At 37.7% G+C, this 23,491-nt stretch overlaps 1 protein-coding gene across 1 annotated transcript in view; it reads right to left on the bottom strand.

Moving 5' to 3' along the window:
* The window catches only part of Ppp4r4 (protein phosphatase 4 regulatory subunit 4), a 97,101-nt gene that overhangs the window by 5,843 nt on the left and 67,767 nt on the right, over positions 1 to 23,491 (bottom strand). Inside the window, exons 15-24 of the mRNA XM_050151537.1 lie at positions 22,812 to 22,917; positions 19,626 to 19,773; positions 16,873 to 17,017; positions 16,016 to 16,057; positions 15,848 to 15,922; positions 7,060 to 7,129; positions 6,062 to 6,145; positions 5,241 to 5,334; positions 3,220 to 3,290; positions 34 to 181 (exon numbers count right to left, since the gene is read on the bottom strand). Coding sequence (XP_050007494.1) covers positions 34 to 181; positions 3,220 to 3,290; positions 5,241 to 5,334; positions 6,062 to 6,145; positions 7,060 to 7,129; positions 15,848 to 15,922; positions 16,016 to 16,057; positions 16,873 to 17,017; positions 19,626 to 19,773; positions 22,812 to 22,917 — 983 coding nt within the window. The remainder of the gene's footprint in view (positions 1 to 33; positions 182 to 3,219; positions 3,291 to 5,240; positions 5,335 to 6,061; positions 6,146 to 7,059; positions 7,130 to 15,847; positions 15,923 to 16,015; positions 16,058 to 16,872; positions 17,018 to 19,625; positions 19,774 to 22,811; positions 22,918 to 23,491) is intronic.

The raw sequence follows: 23,491 nt of genomic DNA, 5'->3' as shown, positions 1-23,491 counted from the left end.
CAGCACACTCACCAGTGGGAAATTGGTACTTACAAGGTAGCCTTCCGAGGCTGCGCATCTTTACTTCCACTACTCTTTGGATCAGCTGTGTTACCTGTCCCACGGGAAGTACTGGGCAAAACAGGACTAGGAGAAAAGGAGGCTGGGACGCTACTGGTATTGCGAGTCCGGAATGAGTCATCTGGAAGTTAACATGTGGAGAGGCAGAGGTGTTGATACACTCAGAAAGATGTCTACCAGGGAGAGAAGACTCCAGGCAGTGGTTTTTTTTCCTTATAATTTATATTACAGTAAAGTGTACTACATTAAGATTTGGCATGTGTATAATCCACTGCCATTATCACAATCAGGACATGAAAACATGATATCCCAAATGTTCCATTGGGTCCTTCATAATCATTCCTCCTCTACCTCCTCTTTCTACAAACCACCACTTTTCCCCTTGCTAAAGATTAGCTTGCATTTTCAGGATTTAACATAAAAAGACTTATACAGAATATACTGTCTTATTTTTTCATATGATCAGTATAACTGAAGTTCATCTGTATAGGAATATTAGCACTTCATTGTTGTATATATGGGCTAACGTTTCTCCTAATAAGAATTTACTTAGAGGCAATTGGATGATTCTGGTTCTTTTTTTTTTTTTTGACAGGTTTCTCTGTAGCTTTGGAGCCTGTCCTGGAACTAGCTCTTGTAGACCAGGCTAGCCTCGAACTCACAGAGATCCGCCTACCTCTGCCTCCCAAGAGCTGGGATTAAAGGCATGCACCACCACTACCCAGCTTGATTCTGGTTCTTGACTATAATACATAAAACTGCTATGAACAGTTGTGTATACATCTGTATGTGGCTATATTTTAATATTTTTCAATAAATGCTTAGGAATAGATGTGCTGTTTTTTTTTTAGTGTGTTTAACTTCAGAAAAAAAATTGTCAAAGCATTATCTAGCTCCTATCTTTCTCATTTCCTCTCCCTCTCTATGTACGGAAGTCTGCAGAATACTCTTCATCCTTGAAAGTCATACTATGAGCACTTCATTTTCAAACATGTTATAAGCAACAAGCAGTACAACATTTTCCACACAGCTACTTCTTTGTTTTGTTTTAATAGAAGGTCTCCTACAGCCCAGGCTGCATCAGTATTGCATGCAGCCAAGGATGAGTTAACTCCTGATATTCCTGCCTCCAACTCTCAAGTCTAGGATTGCAGGCAAACACTGCTATGCTCCACTTTCTCACTGTTATTTAGTTGTACTTCCCTAATGATTGGTGATGCAAAACATTTTTATGCACTTATATCTTTATCTTTAAAAATTCACATTCAAATCTTTTATCCATTTTAAGCTTAGCTGCCTAGTCTTCTCTGAACATTCTTGACACAAATCCTTTGAGATAAGATACACTATGCATATTTTCTCCAAGCCAGGTCTTGACTCATGTTTTTCTATGGCCCTGTCTTAAAGTCCAGATGACGCAATATGTCACTCCTTTACTGCTATGGCTAATAGATGTATCTACCTGTTCCAGACTTTCTTCTATAACTTCTTAAAAAATGTAATTTTATCTTTTGTGTTTAAGTCTACATAGTGAGCTAATGATTTCTATATAATGCCAGATATTAATTGAGGCTGAAGTTTGGGGTTTCATAATATAAGTACCCAGTGGGCCTAGTGCCATTTTTTTAATGTACCACAAGATACGGTGACATCATTATACAAGTACCATGACCAAAGCACTTCTGATTTCTAATGATAATCTGGTCTACCATGTTGACATCTTTGTGTGAATATCAATGTTTTGATTATAGAAAGAGATTCTGTTTAAGAAATGAAAACACTGTTTGCAAACTATCTCATATATATACATATTTTTCATCAGAAGAAAATTAACATAGTAAAAAGGAAGACAGATTACTCAAAATAAAACTTAAAAACAAAAGATAGCTAAACTTTTAAAATTTCAGGCCCTCTGAAATTAAGGGTTACTATTATTTATCTTAGTATTTATCAATCATTATTATAGCTCTCAACCAATATATATAACATTAGAAATATATATATAGGCACAAGTAATTTTTAGCAATATATCCTAGTTTTTTCTATGAATAATTCTATCTTTGACTGTAAAATCCACAAGTCAGCAAACTACATGTTGTGAAACAAATGCCTGCCTGGGTACTTAAGATGTTATAGAGCACACCATGTTTATTCAGCAGGCAACACCTATGGCTGCTGTCACACTGCAACAAGAGTTGAGTGACTGTAACTAGACCACAGTAGCTAAAACATTTACCACCTGGCCTTTAAGTGAATCTTCTGGCCCTTGAAACAAACTTTCAGGTACATAAGACAGTAAATGGATTCTGCCCAACTTCCTTATAAATTACTGGAAATGTCTGTCTTCTGCAGGCCCTTTGATCAGTCTAACTAACAGACATCCTAGGAAAAATAATGGCATCTACCTCTGGATAGAAACATACCATTGTCTGCTCCTCGGAGCCCCCTGAGGTTCTTTTGGATCTGCCCAACTCCCTGTGGCCTGATTCAGAAAGGCCTAACTTTTCTTTTCTCCAACGCTGTCCAGAGCCCAAGCACACTTTCTCTGGTACTTTGGACTTGTTATTCCTTCTCTAAAGCACCCCTCCCCACCCTATGGCTGCTTATCTGTCACCTTGCCTTAACTCAGACGGCATGGCTTCCTCTTTTTCTCTTCTCCATTTCTATTCTCTTGGCAACTGCTAAAATTTACATCTTGCTTGCCCTATTGCTTTTGTCTTAAATTCTAATAAAATTATCCCCCAGTTTCAAGTCTATTTATAAATTGTTTTATTAAGGAAACTAAGACCCCCAAAAAGAAACCTCAATTTCCTCAGTCACAAGAAAAGTTTATTGCTTAAGGACTTGATGAGGACACACATTTAAGAAAAAAATCTTGGGGATGGAGAAATGGCTCAGGGGTTAAGAGCACTGACTGCTCTTCCAAAGTACCTGGGTTCAATTCCCAACACCCACATGGCAGCTCACAACTGTCTATATTCCAGTTCCAGGGGATCTGACACTCTCAAAAAGACACACATGCAGGCAAAACACCGATGTACAGAAAAAGAAATAAATTTTTAAAAAGCATCATATCTAGAATTAGAAGGACATACCATTTAAAGAAAATAATACTTTACTAAAGCAGCCATTTTGGGAAGAGTATGTGCTACTGCTTACCAGTTAGTGAGAGCATGGCCGTCCTTACCAGCCCTGAGACGGAAGGTGTATGAGCTAAGGTGGAGCTTTTACTAGGAAAGAAAGTGACATAGTTAGAACCTAAAACCACACTTTCAGACCTAACGCTTGGGGTTTTAACCTTGTTTTGAAAATACTTTCTTCTACTTCTTATGAAACATGCCTGTTGCATTTAGTATTTTTTTTTTTTTACATTTCATGCTTCCAAATACAAACTTTTTCTACAACTTAAAAGCATTTCCTTTGCTTCGTCAAAACTATAGATGTTCTTCTGATGCTCAGCAAAGGTAGGTAAGATGGGTAAAGCCTTCCTGGGACTAGCTACAGTCCTATCTATACATCCTGAGAACACTGTTGGCTAGGAGAAATCCATGGATCTACTGATGATACCAAAAGCTAGAGCTGAAAGTCTGGAACAAGGTATGATTAATAACAGAAAAAAATAAATCATACTTTTCTTCAATATGTTCTTTTTTAAATTTTTTTATTTAAATTTTTTTTCATTTTACATACCAACCACAGTTCCCTCTCCCTACCCTCTCCCCACTCCCCCAAACTTTCTCCCACCCAACCCCTATCCACTCCTCAGAAAAAGTAAGACCTCCCATGGGAAATCTACAAAATCTGGCCTATCAATTCAACATGTTCTTTATCTTGAGAAATAATATTTTTAAAGTATTTGTGCTTTCTTTCTAATTTTCAATATCTTTTGATAATAATTTAATGATATAATTATATAGAATAAATAATATGTAATTTTTTATCAATATCTTTTAAATATTTTTATTAATTGAGAATTTCATACAATGTATTTTGACCATATTTTTCCCTATCTCTTCCTGGATCCACTCCCTTTTCTATCTTCCCACCATATCTCCCAATGCCATGTCTTTTTTTCTTTTTATTTAAATAACCTACCAAGTACAGATTGTACTTCCCATATACTCACAGGTGTGGGACCATCCACCAGAACAGAGTTGACCCAGCAGGGGTCACAACCTTAAATAAAACAAACCTGCTCCCCCCAGAAGCCATCTGCTGTCAGGAGCTGCTCAGTTAGGGGTAAGGGTCATAAGTCCCTACACCTTCCATGCCAGAATACTGACTGGCGTTTGATATTGTGCAGAGGTTTTGTGCAGGCAACCTCATGTTTTCTTAAAACTGCTTGGCTTTTCCAGTGACCTACAGCTGTTAATGCTATATGCATTTAACGCATAATACAAATCGTGGTAGTTTAATCATGCCGATTCTCTTCTAATCTTAGCTGGTTACAATTTTGACCTGGGCTATAAACAAAAAGCAGATATATATCTACTATCAGATCTCTGATGTGACTGCCTACTGGATAAACACACCTGTGGCCTGTCCATTTGCAGAAATGATACAATGTACATGGATGTGCTGCCTGTTGGCAGATAGAGCATGCTCACACTCATTTGGAAGTTAAGAGGTATGTAAAATATATTCCACCTTTCTCATAGAGAATGGGTATATTCTGTGATATTTTCATATAATGTCATGGAACCAGTCTCCTACAGTGCAAAGATACCCATTTTTTTTAATTTTTTTTCCTTGAGAAAAGATTTCCTGAGATACCCATTTTAATACAAATAGTAAATACCTTTAAGTACCTTCTATTTTTAGTGTGATAATCTTTACAGAAGAAATTGATAAATTGTCAGCCCATAAAAAATTCAAATTAGGGCTGGAGAGATGGCTCGGCAGTTAAGAGCATTGCCTGCTCTTCCAAAGGTCCTGAGTTCAATTCCCAGCAACCACATGGTGGCTCACAACCATCTGTAATGAGGTCTGGTGCCCTCTTCTGGCCTACAGGCATACACGCAGAAAGAATATTATATATATAATAAATAAATAAATATTTTTAAAAATTCAAATTAATTCTGAGTTTGTGATGTAAATATTTACGTATGTAAATATGTAAATAAGCAGGGTGACCACAAAATAAAAACTCCAGTTAAGAACGAACAGTTGACAGCACATACCTAGCACACTTGTCTAAGTTGCCATATTTTGCATGAAAAGCTTGATTATTAAAAGATTGGCTTCGAATCAATTTGGATTTCTTGATTTCTTTGCCTAGAATGAAGCAGAATGAAGGAAAATACAAACTCTCAGTTCCCCCTTTACCATTCCAACCCCTTAGTCCTCCTCAAATCCTACAATGTCCAGAAAAACCCAGATGGGCGAAGTCTCCACTCTTCAGTCTGAGCTGACTGCAGTAATTCTAATTCAAACCACCCATGAGGAATAATGGGGAAACTAACTGGAAAAGCTAAGGGCACTTTCAAAGTCAAAGTGTAATGGCCTGGCAGGGATAAAGATGCTCTACATAGACAACTCTGACCCACCCTTTGGCCATCAAAATATTGAAACAGCAGACTTCAAGAAACTAGAGTGTCCCAGGAATTTCATGCAGGATGAAGGGAGAGACTAAATTCCTGGATAAGGGATTTGCACTCTGTCAGATCACCTGAGAGAGGAGATAGTGAGTCAGTGGCAGAGAGGACTACAAAGTGACCTTGACTGCTCAGATATGCATAACTTTAGCCTTTAATTAAACCTGAACCTCATAACAGGACCCTGGAAATGGTCTTAGCAGGGAGGGAAGGTGGACCTCACTAGACCTTTATTCCTCTTTCCAGTGTAGCCACAGTGAATAAATTTTCATTTTTGTTTTTACTATTAAAAAATAAATATAAAGACACATCAGAAATCATATATATATAATCTAAAAGCAAATAAAACTGTAATTTGTCTTTTAAAACAAACATTATATGAATCATAAAACAGAAAGAGTCCTTACTTGTTGATGGAGTGCTAGATGGTCCAGGAACAGAAACGGGGATGTTCTTGGGTAGGCTCTGCGTTGGTGTCCTAGGGTCTCTGCCTAAAATAAACTCTGTTTTAAGTTGTGTAACTTCATCTGACTCCTGTGAAATTCACTATCCCTATTTAACCAGCACTATTTCCCAAATACTTTTACTTTATATTTTCCATGGTTCAGTCTCCGCTATTGAGGGTCAGTTCCACAACCTTGTAATTGTCATCCAAGATTAAGGTTCCCTTTCCAGGGACTCTGAGCCTCACACTGTTGCCTCCCTTTTCTTATGTACTCCTAATACCTATACCACATTAGTCAGCCAATTTTCAAAAGTAACTTCTTTTTAAAAGCAAAAAAAAGTAATTTTCCCTATCAAATTAAAGCTCCACATAGTATTTCAGGATACAAAGATACAAAGTTACTGTAGCCTTGGTTGCCTAAATGTCAAAAGAATGGAATCAACCTCTGGGTGAGCCCAAATCTGCTCCCTTAAGAGCTAATCCAATTGGGCTGGTCAAAACCCTGGCTAGGGGACCATAATGCTTCAAGAAGGCAGATTTGCCTTGATAAAGAGAAGAGAAGAATAATAATCCCTCTAATAATTTACCTTTTCCCCAGAACTCCTGGCTTCTGCGCAGTTGCTTAGAGAACTGCAGGCACACAGCTTCACAGGTCTGCATTTCTCAGCGCGCTTTCCCTAATGCTTTGGGCTTCACCTTCTCTAAAGCTCCCCTCCCCACAGCATGCTTTCCTGTCCACCACTCCAGCTAACCTCCTGGCTTTCTCTTTTTCTTTTCCATCTTCCTCCTCCAGGCAGCTACCTGGATTAACAGCCCACTCTCAGGTTTTTCTTTTAAAACCAGTGAAGTTGTTCTTGAGCTTCCTTTTGCATGTATTCTGCTCTACAGAAAGGGACCTGGATTTCCCCAGTCACCCAACATTAATCCTGTAACTGAGTGAGAAGACACAGAACCACTTACGTTTCTTCTCAAAGCTTTTCTCACTGGAGGACCTCCCTTCGTTCTGATGCTTCTCCTTCTCAAGCTGTTCCTGTTGGGATACAGTGGCGTGTTACAGGTGCAGCGTGGGAGTTTGTTCTGGGGAAAATGACTCTAGCCTTCAGAGATACAAATATACCTCACAAAAACACCCCTAAAAAATGGGGCTTTCCCTTGGTACAGAATTTGGAGGATTTCCACTGTTTTAATTTGTGGTATTTTATATCACAGAACATTGCTCTTGGGAGTAAAACAATGACTTCGGCATCACTCTACAATGAGTATTTATTTCCTACAAGGTGTTCGCTGGTTCTCATCAACATAACATATGCTTAAGTATGGCCATTTCAAGTCCTATTTGGCAAACACAAAATGTTTTTCTTTAAAAAGACTAAGAGGCCTTCACTGGGTGGTGGTGGCACACAACTTTAATCCCAGCACTCAGAAGGTAAAGACAAATCGATCTCTGTAAATTCAAAGCCAGTTTTGTCTACAGAGCAAGTCCCAGAACAGCCAAGGCTACAAAGAGAAACCCTGTCTCACAAAACAACAACAAAAATAAAACAAAAACAAAAAACTGAGAGGAAAAAGAAGTCTACCAAACATCATATTTAAAGTATCTTATTGAAGCATGATATATAGAAAAACTGAGGACTATAAACTTAAGATCGCAGGTATTTCCACAGTGGAGCTTGTGATTTTTAAGAGAATATTGCTGACAGAATTAAATTAACCTGGGCTAGCTTTAGTCCTTTAAACAGGCATTCATTGCCCACCGCTGTACTTGCTTCAACATCTTTTTAACTATCAGACAAAACTTTTGAAATGTGTGTTTAGGGGACTAGAGAAATAGCTCAATGGAAAGAACAAATACTGCTCTTACAGAGGACTCATGCTGACTCACAACTGCCTACAAGTTCCAGGGGATCTGACTCTGGCTTCTGAGGACATCTGCACTCACACATACAACACATAACTAAAAATAGAGGAGAATTATTCTTCAGCGGCGGACACTAGCTTCCACTAAACCAAAGACTACAAATATTATCAGGCAGCACCTGATAGCTACAGCAGAGATGTCCCCACTTGACTGAGGTATGCCTGCCTGCCTGTGGTCCCGAGGTATAAGGAGATGAGTATGAGCAAAATACAATGCTGTATATGTATAAAAATATTATGAAAACCATTCTCTTGTATGCTAACTAAAAAAGTTAATAAAATCCAAGTTCTATTTGTCTGGATGCTTTTTCTAAAACCTCTGTTTCTTTGTTTCTGCTCTTGCTGGTGCTAGAAATGGAACCCTGGGCCTTCCAAAGTAGCATACACTAACACTAAGTGACATCTCCAGCCCCTAGATTAGCTTAGCTCCAGTTAACACAACACTAACTAAAATGCCAACACACTTTTGACAAATAAAAATTGACAAACTAGATGTCAACCTTTTTTCAAAATGCAAAGGTCCTACTGTGAAAGGTTGTAAAGCAATTTCAGTGGGGGAAAAGGAGTTTTGGTAAGTAGAGCCAAAATAGCTAATAACAAAAGATATAAATATTAATTTAAAATTGGGCAAAGGTCTAAGTGTAAAATTCAAAACTCAAATTTGTAGAATCATGGAGGAACATGTGGAGTCAAAAAGACAAAGGATTCTTAAAGAAAACAGCAATCATAAAAGAAAGGCTTAATAAGTTGGACTTTAGGGCTGGAGAAACAAGACAGTGGCTAAAGTACTTGAGGCCTTTGCAGAGGACCTGAGTCTGGTTCCTAGCAACCCAAGTGGGTGGCACATATCCACCTACACTCCAGGAGGCCTGATGCCCTCTTCAGGTCTTCAAGGGAAATCACATTTCTGTACATATACCACATACATACACACACACACACACACACACACACACACACAATCAAAAATAAATCTTTTTAAAGAATAAAAGGAACATCAAAATTAAAACTTTCCAAAGAATGTTAAATACATCAAGAGAAGGCAGAGTTCAAGAAAATCTTCACAATATGTGCATGTGACAGAAGAGTTCTTAATGATGTGAACAGCCTGCTTTAGGTTCTCAAAATGGACTTACAAAAATAAGATAGGGAAACAAGCTCCACCGGGAGCAGAAGCCAGAAGCAAATCCAGTCCCGGAAGCCAACCTAGTCCTGGGACACTGGTGAACCAGGATTGAGCCAGCGACCTCCACCAGAACCGGAAGGGGACTGAACCAGCTACCTAGGACAGAGAGCTAACAAGCTCCACCAGGAGCAGAAGCCAGGAGCAAATCCAGCCCCAGAAGCAAACCCAGTCCCTGGACACTGGTGGATCAGGATTGAGTCAGCAACCATATCCAGAGTCAGTGATCTCCACTGGAACAGTTACAGGGGAGTAACCGCTGAGCAAGTGAGCCAGAGCCAGAGACCCCTGAAGGTCCCAGATTTATGTCTGGGACCTTCAGGGGAGTAGACCTAAGCCAGGACCCCGGTGGGTCCGGGTGTGAGTCTAGGACCTCCCAGAAACTAGGCCTGATCTAGGACCTCTGCCAGTCTGGGCATGAGTGACCTTGGGACCTCTGAAGGAATAGGCAGTAACCAGAGATCTGTGGGGCCAGGTGTGAGTCTGGGTCCTCAGAGGGAGTAGGTCTGAGCCAGGACCTCTTTAGGTACAGGCATTGGTCTGGGACATCAAAGGGAATAGGTAGGAAACTCTGAGTGTCTGAGCATGAGTCTGGGACCTCTGAGGGAGTAAGCAGGTCCTTTGTGATTTTGGGCACACCTGAGCCTAGGACCTCCAAGGCAGTAGACCGAAGTCAGAAACCTTTCTAGGTCCAACTCCAACCCATGGACTTCTGCAGGAGGGGTTCCACACCAGGATATACAGAAACAGGGCAAAGCCAGAAACCAAGGCCAAAGTAAACCTGAGACAGCAAACTTTAAGGGAACAGAGCAAATCACAGGAGAGCTAAGCTATCTCTAGGAACATGGAGTAACCAACAGGGTAACAAGAACTGTGACACTGACTGTACCATGAGGAACAAACATCTGAGCTTTGTATTTACTGGCACCTAGAAGATTATTCAACAGAATCTCAGACAGCCCCAACCACACCTATTAGAAGAAAAGATGAGTAGAAAAGGTAAGAACATATGCAACACCGCAAAGAGCAACACAACACCAGTAAAACAAAAAGACCCTACAACAGCAAGACCTGAACAACCAACTATGGATGAAACAGAAAAAAAATGACTTAAAAAGTAACTTCAAGATAATGTTTGAAACTCTAAAGGAGGAAAGGAGAAATTCCCTTAAATAAATGAAAAAAAGACAAACAAAAAAATTGAAAGATATCAGCAAATCACTTAAAGAAAACCAAGAAAAAGAAATCAAACATATGAAAGAAACTATTCAGCACTTGAAAAGAGAAATAGAGGCAATAAAGAAAACACAAACCAAGGGAATTATAGAAACAGAAATCATGAGAAAATGATCAGGAACCACAAACACAAGCATGAACAGCAGAATAAAAGAGATAGAAGAAAGAATCTCAAGCACTAAAGATACTATAGAGGAAGTAGACTTAAGAGTTAAAGAAAATAAATAGAAAATAAAAAAATTATATTAAAAAAAAGAGTTAAAGAAAACATTAAATCTAACAAGAGCTTAACCCAAAATATCCAGGAAATATGGAACACCATGAAAAGACCAAATCTAAGAATAATAGGTATAGAAGAAGGAGAAGTTAAACTCAAAAGCAAGAAAACATATTTAACAAAATCATAGAAGAAAACTTTCCCAACCTAAGGAAAGATATACCTATGAAAATACAAGAAGCTTACAGAACACCAAATAGACTGGATCCAAATAAAACATCCTCTTGCCACATAATAATCAAAACACTAAACATACAGAGTAAAGAAAAACTATTAAGAGCTGCAAAGGAAAAAGGCCAAGTAACATATTAAGGTAGACCGATCAGAATTACACCTGACTTCTCAGTGGAGACAATGAAAGCGAGAAGGTCCTAGTCAAGCCTTATGTAGACATTAAGAGACCACGGATGCCAGCCCAGACTACTATACCCAGCAAAACTGTAAGTCACCATAGAAGGACAAAACAAGATATTCCATGACAAATCTAGATTTCACCAATACTTAGCCACAAACCCAGCCCAACACAAAATACTAGAAGGAAAACTCCAACCCAAGGAAGTTGGCTACATCAACAAAAACACGACTGATGGTCTCATAGCAGCAAATCCCAAAGAAGGGGAAAACACACAAATTAACATCACCAACAATGACAACTAAAGTAACAGGAGATAGCAATCACTGGTCACTAATATCTCTTAATGTAAACGGACTCAACTCACCCATAAAAAGGCACAGGCTAAGAGATTGGATACAAAAACAGAATCCATCCTTCTTCTGCATACAAGAAACACATCTCAACCTCAAAGACAGACATCATCTCAGAGTAAAGGGTTGGGAAAAAAATATACGAATCAAAGGGACCTAAGAAACAAGCTGATATAGCTATCCTAATATCTAACAAAATAGACTTCAAGCTAAAATCAGTCAAAAGAGACAAAGAAGGACATTTCATATTAGTCACAGAAAAAATCCATCAAGAGGAAATTTCAATACTGAACATCTATGCCCCAAATCCAAGGATACCCTTATACGTGAAAACACGCACACACACACACACACACACACACACACACACACACTTCTAAAGCTTAAATCATACATTAAACCCTATACACTAATAGTGAGAAACTTTAATGCTCCCCTCTCACCACTGGACAGGTCAATCAGACAAAAAATGAACAGAGAAATAAAGGAACTAACAGATGTTGTGACTCAAATGGACTTAACAGACATCTATAGAATATTCCATCCAAACAGGAAAGAATGTACCTTCTTCTCAGCACCTCATAATACCTTCTCAAAAACTGACCACATACTCGGTAACAAAACATACCTCAACAAATACAAAAAATTGGAATAACCCCCATGTGTCTTATCAGAACACCATGGTCTAAAACTAGAAGTCAACAGCAATACTAATTCCAGAAACCCCACAAACACATGGATATTAAACAGTGCTTCCCTGAATCATCACTGGGTCAAGGAAGAAATAAGGAAAGAAATTAAATACTTCCTAAAATTCAATGAAAATGACCATGAAACATACCCAAATTGATGGGACACAATGAAAGCAGTGTTGAGAGGAAAGTTCATAGCACTAAATGCCTACATAAAGAAGCTAGAAAAATCCCACACTAGTGAATTAACAGAACATTAGAAAACTTTAGAACAATAAGAAGCAAACTCACCTAAGAGAACTAGACGGCAGGAAATAATTAAAGTGACAGCTGAAATCAACAAAATAGAAACAAAGAAAACAGTATAAAGAATCAATGAGATGAAGAGTTGTTTTTTTGAGAAAATCAAAAAGTAGACAAACCTTTATCCAAACTAAACAAAAGGCAGAGAGAAAATATCCAAATTAACAAAATCAGAAATGAAAAAAGGGACATAACAACACACATGGCAGAAATACAGAGAATCATCAGGTCATATTTCGAAAACCTGTACTCCACAAAATTGAAAAACCTTAAGGAAATGGACAACTTTCTGGATAAACATCACTTACCAAAATTAAATCAAGACCAGATAACCAAATTAAACAGTACTATAACTGGTGAAGAAATATAAACAGTCATCACAAGTCTCCCAACTAAAAAAAGCCCAGGACCAGATGTTTTCAGCTCAGAATTCTACAAGACTTTCAAAGAAGAACCAATACCAATACTCCTCAAATTATTCCACACAATAGAAACAGAAGGAACATTGCCAAACTCTTTTTATGAGGCTACAATTACCCTGATACCCAAACTACAGAAAGATACTACTAAGAAAGAGAATTACAGACCAATCTCACTTATGAACATTGGTGCAAAAATACTAAATAAAATACTGGCAAATCGAATCCAAGAACACATCAGAACCATCATCCACCATGATCAAGTTGACTTCATCCCACAGATGCAGGGATGGTTCAATATACAAAAATCTGTCAACATAATCCACCATATAAACAAGCTGAAAAATAAAAACCACATGATCATCCCATTAGATGCTCAAAAAGCTTTCGACAAAATACAACATCCCTTCATGATAAAAGTCTTGGAGAGAGCAGGGATACAAGGAACATACCTAAACATAATAAAGGCAATATACAGCAAGCCAACAGCCAACATCAAACTAAATGGAGAGAAACTCCCAGCGATCCCACTGAAATCAGGAACAAGACAAGGTTGTTCACTCTCTCCATATCTATTCAATATAGTTCTTGAAGTCCAAGCTAGAGCAATAAGACACCAAAGGGAGATCAGGGGGATACAAATTGGAAAAGAAGTAAAACTCTCACTTTTTGCTGATGATATGATAGTTTATATAAGCGACCCCCAAAATTCTACCAAGGAACTTCTACAACTCATAAATACTTTCAGTAATATAGCAGGATACAAGATTAACTCAAAAAAAAAGTAGCCTTCCTGTACACAGATGATAAAAGGGCTGGGGAAGGAATCAGAGAATCAACACCCTTCACAATAGACTCAAATAGCATAAAATATCTCAAAGTAACTATAACCAAACAAGTGGAAGACTTGTATGAAAAGGTCTTTAAATCTTTGAAGAAAGAAATTGAAGAAGAAGCCAAAAAGTGGAAAAATCCCCTATGCTCCTGAATTAACATGGTAAAAATGGCAATCTTACCCAAAGCAATCTACAGATTCAACATAATGCCCATCAAAATCCCAGCAAAATTCTTCAAAGATGTCGAAAGAATGGTACTCAACTTCATATGGAAAAGCAAAAAAAAAAAAATTATGTACAATAAAAGATCATCTGGAGACATCACAATCCCTGACTTCAAACTCTACTATAGAGCTATAGTACTGAAAACAGCCTAGTATTGGCATAGGAACAGACAGGAGGACCAATGGAACCAAACAGAAGACCTGGATATCAATCCATACATCTTCGAACACCTGATTTTTGACAAAGAAGTAAAAAATACCAAATGGAAAAAAAAGAAAGCATATTTAACAAGTGGCGCTGGCATAACTGGATATCAACATGTAGAAGAATGAAAATAGACACATGTCTATCACCATACACAAAACTTATGTCCAAATGGATCAAAGATCTCAACATAAAGCCAGCCACACTGAACCTTAGAGAAGAGAAAGTGGGAAATACACTTGAATGAATTGGCACTGGAGACCACTTCCTAAATATAACCCCAGCAGCACAGACACTGAGAGAAACAATTAATAAATTGGACCTCCTAAACTGAAAAGCTTCTGTAAAACAAAGGACATGGTCAACAAGACAAAAACGACAGCCTACAGAATGGAAAAAGATCTTCATTAACCCCACATCAGACAGAGGTCTGATCTCCAAAATATACAAAGAACTCAAGAAATTGGTCACCAAAAGAACACATAATCCAATAAAAAAAAAGTGGAGTACAGACCTAAACAGAGAACTCTCAACAGAGGAATCTAAATGGCTGAAAGACACTTAAGGAAATGTTCAACATCCTTAGTCACCAGAGAAATGCAAATCAAATCAACTCTGAGATTCCATCTTACACCTGTAACAATGGCCAAGATCAAAAACACTGATGACAACTTATGCTGGAGAGGTTGTGGGGAAAAGGGAACACTTCTGCATTGCTGGTGGGAATGCAAGATGGTACAATCCCTTTGGATGTCAGTGTGGCTATTTCTCAGAAAATTAGGAAACAACCTTCCTCAAGACCCAGTAATACCACTTTTGGGTATATATCCAAAGGATGCTCAATTGTGCCATAAGGACATGTGCTCAACTATGTTCATAGCAGCTTTGTTCTTTATAGACAGAAGCTGGAAACAACCTAAATGCCCCTTGTCCGAAGAATAGATAAGGAAAATGTGGTACATTTACACAATGGAGTACTACACAGCAGAAAAAAAAACAATATCTTGAATTTTGCAGGAAAATGGAGTTAGAAAACATTATTTTGAGTGAGGTAACCCAGACACAGAAAGACAATTATATGTACTCACTCTTAGGTGGTTTTTAAACATAAAGCAAAGAAAGCCAGCCTACAAACCACAATCCCAGAGAACTTAGACAACAATAAGGACACTGAGACTTACATAGATCAAATCTACATGGGAAGTAGAAAGTAGAAAAAGACAAGATCTCCTGAGTAAATTGGAAGCATGGGGACCTTGGGGTATGGCTAAAGGGGAGTGGGGAGAGGCAGGGAGGGGAAACAGGGAAAGATGTAAAGCTCAATAAAAAAAAGTAATTTTGATGTAAAAGTTGTAAAAAAAAGATAGGATGGCCTATAAAGAAATCACTAGTTTGTATCTTTGGCATCAGGGACATTTAAAGCCACATGAGTTCTAGAAAATATGATCACCATAGTGGTAGAGACTTACTCAATGAGTTTTGAGAATGGATTGCCAGGGGTAGGTGGGAATGTCTCAACTGAGACTGAAAACATGTGGTTGTATACCCACTAGTTTCACTTAAGAAACTCATTTTCCTAAACACTCTCAACTATAATTTTTCTTCCAATTTATAACAGATAAAACCTTAGAAAATGAAGACTTTTCTTCAGTCTTTCAGGAAATTTGCAAAACTGAAATAAATTAGTTTTAGGTATACTATCAAAGCCCATCTAAAGCTAGTCAGAAAAAAGCGTGCATGGGACAACATACCATTTCCAAAAACAGTAGTTCTTCTCTTTCTTTCTCTTGATCCAATAAATCTTTCTCATAATTTTTTTTCTGAAACTGTTTAAAATTTAAAATGGCATTGTTAATCATTTGTGCCAACATCTTGCTGACTCTAAGTATCTCTTTACTATAAGTGTAGAATGTACTCACCATATCCATAGACATTTCCATTCTGTCCAACTCTAATACTGTCTACAAGAAAAGTTTTTAGAAATTACAGTTGATCCAACAGTAATGAAATGCAATCAATAAGTATTTCCGAAAGAAACTCTTTCTCCGGGGATATTCAAAGAGAAGAGCTTACACTATGCTAATCTGTAACCACCAATAAGTCTTCAAAAACTGTGTTCCAAAGTCACACCCATTCATAATCTTTTTATTGATCTTCTAACAGTGTCAGTTACATATTAAGTTCAGTTTTTGAACGCTGAAGCATTTTAATGTTTGAACTTACTAACCCAAATGTTTTACTATCTTAGTGTTTCAACATTTTCAAACAATTCACATAACAAATCCTCATGCTAGAGCAAAATCATATGGCATAAATTTTGGAAAGAGATGTGATTGGGTGATATCAGATCTTCACCACCTATTAGCATGTTCTCAAGCAGCCAGTTTCTAGCTCTAATGCCTTTACAAGGCCAAACAGACCACTGGATTCACTCTGAGGGTTCTTCCCACACTCTTCTAGAAAAAAATGACTTCCTGAATTGAGAACAATAATAGATAAAATCTAGTGAATGAGGTATAGGTCATCATTTGAGCCAGGCTCAGAGACACCTCACAGGCGCTCAGCTCTCCCACAAGGAACTCTTACTGCTAGTAACAAAAGTGATTACCTTTAGAAACACCCTTCAAAGGAACTGGTATAGCCAGCAGCAGCAAACACACCTACCATGTATTAATTCTTACCATAGATTATTATCCTATCAAGTTAAGGTAGGGAAGCTGAAGTTAACACTGCCATACTGCAAGACACATGCTTTCTAAGCAGGAGAGACACTTACTTTTTTCACAATAGCCAGGACATCTTTATCTTTTTCTTGACACAGGAGTTTTCTCACACACATTTCTAACTGCTGAAGAAGATGCATGTCTGCAGGAATCTTCAGAGCTGATTTCACTTTGGGCAGCATGTAGCAAAGTTTCATTCTGCATTTAGAGTGAGCTTAATAATAACTAACAGTAATAGGAATGTGCCACAGAAAAAGTTTAATCTTTAGAAAATCTCAGAGTTCAATTGTCCATGCATGTGTGGAGTGCCTACTATTTTATAAGGCATTCATTATTGTGGGTACCAAGACACAAAATTGAACCAAACCAATAAAATCCTCTGTTTTTCAAGAATTTACATTCTGGTATGAGGCATGAAAAATAGAATGCTTATAAAGAAAATGTCTGCCAGAAAGTGGTGAGTCAGTCAGAAAGGCAGTGTTGGAGTAGTAATGTTTTCACTGAAAATATGTATTTAAGGAAAGATCTAGAAAAACAGGTAGCAAGTCTCTCACAAGTGTCTGGAAAAGCATTATGGCCAAGAAGGAAGGCTTGCCTAGTGATACTCTGAATTAGTAAACTAGCCTCGAGAAAGAATATAGCAAAGATGAGCTTAGTAGGAGACCTGAGTGGTGACAAGGGGCCAGCTCATGCAGGGCTCTGCGGGAAACTGTAGAGCCTGGCTTCTATTTCAAATGCAATGAGAAGCACTGGAGGCTATGAGCGGAGGAGTATAGTGATCTAACTTAATTTTCCTAATTATCATCTGCTGTTTTGAGATTAGATTGTAAGTGGTTAAGGAGGAAAGAGAAGCAATGGAGAAAACCCCAAGCAAGAGCTAATGGTGCTTTGGGCAAGGAGCAGTAGAGGTACCCAGAGAAGCTTGCTCTCTGCATGTCTTTTGTGAGCCGCAGAGTGGCCACAGGGACTTGCAGATGGGAAGATGGAGAGAAAGGGGTTTAGGTTTTAGGCCTGGGCAGTGGGAAGTTGAACCAGTTGCTTATTGAGATGCAGAACACTGCAGCAGGAAGAGATGCAGACAAAGCAGAACCAGCACTGAATGCTAGACAGATAAAGTCTGGGATGCCCATTAGATATTCTATGGGAATTATAAATCTGCAGCTAGCTCAGTAAGCCTGGAGTCCAGGTGGATGTCCTTGCAAAAGATAAAGTCAGGAATGCATAAAAATGATAGTTTAGGCAAGGGAATGGAGAGATCGTTAACATAATACAGGCAGTGAGGGAAGAAGAGAAATGGGAAACATGCTAAGGCTCTACCATTGTCTAGATCCACTAAGAAGAAACAAGGAGGCTAAGGATTGCCAGGGAGGTGAGCAGAGATCCAAGAGACTGAAGAAAGCCTTCCCAGGAGAAGGTTGTCAATGAGATGTTCTGCTTTGTTAAACTCCACCTTTCCTTCTTTTTAGGCTAGTTCTGGGGACAGAAGCTGGGCAGTTGTCTATCTTAAAGCTGCTAGATTCATTTGTTCATCGTGTGTTCTCCAGGTCAATGCTCTGTATTTCTTTTTGCAAATCTTGAGGCAGCTAAGTGCCACTGCAGGGTTTCCAGGATGGTGTTTTGGCATATGCTTAGCTGAGAGCTTTTTCTACACAGTAGCCCTTGCTTCTGCGCATATGAAAAGTGAAGAAGCTCTTCTCTGGGATTCTCAATACTATACACCAACTGTCTCCATCCCAGCCACTGCTCAGCACAGATACTGGGGACATTGTAACTAATAACCCTCAAGTCCCCCCTGGAGAAATGACTTCACTCTGGTCACTGGGGAGAAGGGTCCTTGAGATACCAATATAGGATTTTCCTAGCCTTAATGGTGTCTAAATGCAGTAAATTAAATATTGAAACATTTATGTAGAGAAGCACACAATTTATTACCCAAAGCATATCTAGAAAACATTTTGATTCATGGGCCACAAGATAACAAAGTTCTTGAAAATAAGGACTATAGCTTTTAGTAAGAAATACTTTTTAAGGATCTTATCATATTAATAATAGTTACTCAGCCAGACTGGCAGGCTGGCTTTGATTTGTGCTTGCTCAATTCAGTAAGACAAAAGGTAATGCCATCAATTAAGAGACTGAGATTGTTATCCCAAGACTATTACTAACCAGGCTATGAAGCCAACTGAGCTATCCACCAACTGGTAAAGAAAATATGGTATATAAGTACAATTCTAACAAAGAATGAAACACTACTACAACACAAAGGGCTCAGGAAGGTGTACATAAATTAAAATAAAGTAAACACAGAGTACTGTATGTTGCTCCTTAGATTCCGTAGATGTGGAAGCTAAAAAGGTGAATAGTGGAATGGTGGTCATCAGCAAGTAGACGGGTAGGAGGAAGGAAGGCTGGAAGGAGGCGCAAAGAATGTAAAACTTCAGTTAATATACAAGGAATATCTTGAAGCCTTTGCAATATAGTGGATATCTATAGTTCATAGCAACTCATTACATATTTTATAAATAAACAAAGACCAGTCTGAAGGCTCTGAGCAAATAAAAATGACAAATATTTAAGGAAAAGAAAAATGCTAACTAGCCTGATTTTTATTGCTATATATCCATATATTATCCATGCAGGATCCCATAAATGTGTGGCTGTTAAGTCAATCTTCAAAAACAACTACTAAGACTCTGAAAGTAAGCATCAATTCCTTACTTGACTTAATTAAGAAAGTTTTCAAACATTTGCCACAAAGGACATATGATAAACGCAATATTTTCAAACCTTGCAGAGTGATACATACCTCACATTCGCTACTGGGTCATGGGTTAGTTCAATAACAGGTAGAAAGAAATATTTGCAGAAAAATGATTTGGAAAAGATCTCTATGATAAATTCACAGGTATCCAAAAACCGAAGTCTATTCCAATAACTCTTTCCTTGGCCCAACTCTACAAACAACAAAATATCATAACTTAATTTTCCCTACATGAAATTAAATATTATAAAGCTAAATATAAAAATGTATGCAAAGTTTCGTTATACCTGTAACTTATTTAACAAATATAATAGATAAGAAAAAATAGTCATTGTATACTCTAGGTTTGTAGACTAGAATATTTACACACCAAAAACTAGGAAAGGATTTTATTAACACTGAATAAACCCCAGTAAGCACTGATGGACTGTGATGACTGGATGTCTAGCGTTACTATGTTTGACCATTGCCTATATGCTGAGTACCCTGTCTTATTGATAGTGTCTTAGACCTGGAAAGCAATCTGAGTGAAAAAATATCCATAACCTCCTGTGTCTTATCAGATCATCATGGATTAAAGTTAGAATTCAACAACAATGCTACCCCCAGAAAGCCTACAAACTCGTGGAAATTGAACAGTCAACTACTGAACCAACCTGGATCAAGGAAGAAATAAAGAAAGAAATTAAAGTCTTCCTTGAATTCAATGAAAATAAAGAAACAACATATTCAAACTTATGGGAAACTATGAAAGCAGTCCTAAGAGGAAAGTTCATAGCACTAAGTGCCCACTTAAAGAAAACAGAGAAGGCACACATTGGAGACTTAACAGCCCACCTGAAAGCTCTAGAAAAAAAAGAAGCAGACTCACCTAGGAGGAGTAGAAGACTGGAAATAATCAAACTGAGGGCTGAAATCAACAAAATAGAAAAACAGAAAACAATCCAAAGAATCAATGAAACAAAAAGCTGGTTCCTGGAGAAAATCAACAAGATTGATAAACCCCTATCCAAACTAATAAAACGCCAGAGAGTGAATATGCAAATTAATAAGATCCGAAATGAAAAGGGGGACATAACCACAGACACAGAGGAAATTCAAAGAATCATTAGATCTTACTACAAAGGCCTATATGGCACAAAACTGGAAAATGTAAAAGAAATGGACACGTTCTTAGATAAATACCATATACCAAAGTTAAACCAGGACCAGGTGAACAACCTAAATAGACCTGTTAGTCGCGAAGAACTAGAAGCTGTTATCAAAAACCTCCCTACCAAAAAAAGCCCAGGACCTGATGGTTTCAATGCGGAATTCTACCAGAACTTCCAAGAAGACCTAATACCTATACTCCTTAATGTATTTCACAATATAGAAGCAGAAGAGTCATTGCCAAATTCCTTTTATGAAGCTACAGTCACTCCGATACCAAAACCACACAAAGACTCAACCAAGAAAGAGAATTACAGGCCAATCTCACTCATGAACATCGACGCAAAAATCCTCAACAAAATACTGGCAAACCGAATCCAAGAACACATTAGAAAAATTATCCATTATGATCAAGTAGGCTTTATCCCAGAGATGCAGGGCTGGTTCAACATACGAAAATCTATTAATGTAATCCACCATATAAATAAACTGAAAGAAAAAAACCATATGATCATTTCATTAGATGCTGAAAAAGCTTTTGACAAAATTCAACATCCCTTTATGATAAAAGTCTTGGAGAGATTAGGGATACAAGGGTCATACCTAAATATAATAAAAGCTATTTACAGCAATCCGACAGCTAACATCAAACTAAACGGAGAGAAACGCAAAGCCATCCCACTAAATTCAGGAACACGACAAGGCTGTCCACTCTCTCCATACCTCTTCAATATAGTGCTTGAAGTTTTAGCAATAGCAATAAGACAACATAAGGGGATCAAGGGGATTCGAATTGGAAAGGAAGAAGTTAAACTTTCATTATTTGCGAATGTACACATTTAAAACAATTCAAATGCGATCTTCAAACCCTCCAAGTCTCTCCAAACTAAACTAATTGTCCTCTCTTTGTTTCGTAAAAGTGTCTGACATGGATAAAATCATACGTAAACACAATTACTGACAATGGTTTAGGTCAGTTTTTAAAGCATAATCTCCTCATTTTCACATAACTGTGTAAAGGCAAAGTTCTTAATACTTAAAACCAAACATAATCTTTAAAATGAGACTTATCCTAAATTTAAGTCCCTACCAATGTAAAATGAAAACAGAATTAAAACAGGCCATAAAATGAAAAATCAAAATACTGAGCAAAACAAACAAACAAAAATACTGAGCACAGTTTTCCTTAAGTAGAATTTTATGGAAGTATTTTCCCCCTGAAAAGTGGTGATTCATAGCCGGGCGGTGGTGGCGCACGCCTTTTAATCCCAGCACTCAGGAGGCAGAGGCAGGCGGATCTCTGTGAGTTCGAGGCCAGCCTGGTCTACAAGAGCTAGTTCCAGGACAGGCACCAAAAACTACAGAGAAACCCTGTCTTGAAAAAAAAAGTGGTGATTCATGATTAATATGGTGAATTCTAATAGTCAGGAAGTCCTCTTCCTTGTCTGTACTGGATAATAGTTTTATTAAAAAATATTTAAGCATAATTATAGCCAAGTGTTCAATGATTAAATAGCTCACTAAACAAATGTATATATTTGCTACCAGAATTAACAACTTAAAGATTTTTGCTATGATGTTTATCCTTTAACAAATCACAATAAATTTGCATGTGTTAACCTAATTTCTAAATAGTCAAATCATCACAACTCACTATTAACATTAATATGTACTGTCAACACCATTCAAGAGAGAATTATAAGCCCATATTTGGTTCATTCAATTAATATTTAAAACAGCATTATAAAGTAAATTACTAGATGTAAAAAAAATATTCTATTTGTGCTTTAGTTGCAAATGCTATTTCATTAAGGTAGAAATTAGCCTTTCAACATACATTTATGTATTTAAATTTCTTAAGTGTTGGAATTTACAAAAGAGGGCTCTGATTAAATACTACTTTCATCTATGAAAATTTTGATCATGACAAAGATTTCCAAGATAAATTAACCTATAAAATTCCATTAAAAGCACAATCAGATATTCACCTGCTTTATCTTTGAAAAATGATATGTAATACATTGTAGATATAATTAAGGTCAACTACTTCAGTAACTTTTTTCCAAAATGATTACTTACGTTCAATTAATTTTTGAATGACTTCATGCCTCTGCTCTTGTTTACGATTATAGCGTAGAAAAACACATAGAGTTCGTGCAGCTGCTCTTTGGACAGGTAAGACATTCTTAAAGAAATAAAATAGGAAAGACAATTACACTACCCTAAGATACGTCCTCAACTAGTCCCCACCAAATCAATTAGTTATTGGCTAAATGAAAAGTGTTCACTATCTTTCAGACTCTGGGCTCACACCCTTCTGGGAGATCTCTGTTACCTAAGGCTAATGTCACTCAGGGAAATAAAATGTCCTATCACAAGCTAATTCAGTTGCAGAGTCACATCCAAATTACCCATGTTTAACTATCATTTCCCTGCCAGCTCATCTTAAATGACATGTTCCTCAGCCACCAGTCCTTTTGGTCAACAGATTATTATTTCTACACATGCAACAAACATTTCCAGGAGTATGCCATGTGCCAATTACATAACCCAAACCGTGCCACTTCTAAAGCAGAAATTTAGAGAGCCCATGTTCAAGTACATTGCTGAAGAATTTGGGTGATGGTATCTTATCTACGGCTGGAGACTAAATATCTAAGCCCAGGAGGTGCAATGCTATTCACTGTTCAGGGCTAAGGAAGCTCAATTTCCGATGCCTACACAAAAGCTGTAACATGTGTCAGTGTGGAGGTAAAGGT

The sequence above is a fragment of the Alexandromys fortis genome, unplaced genomic scaffold, assembly GCF_014885135.2.
Source record: "Alexandromys fortis isolate MF-2015 unplaced genomic scaffold, M_Fortis_MF-2015_v1.1 scaffold_63, whole genome shotgun sequence".
NCBI classification, from domain to species: domain Eukaryota; kingdom Metazoa; phylum Chordata; class Mammalia; order Rodentia; family Cricetidae; genus Alexandromys; species Alexandromys fortis.
This window is presented reverse-complemented; position numbering and strand designations above follow the sequence as displayed.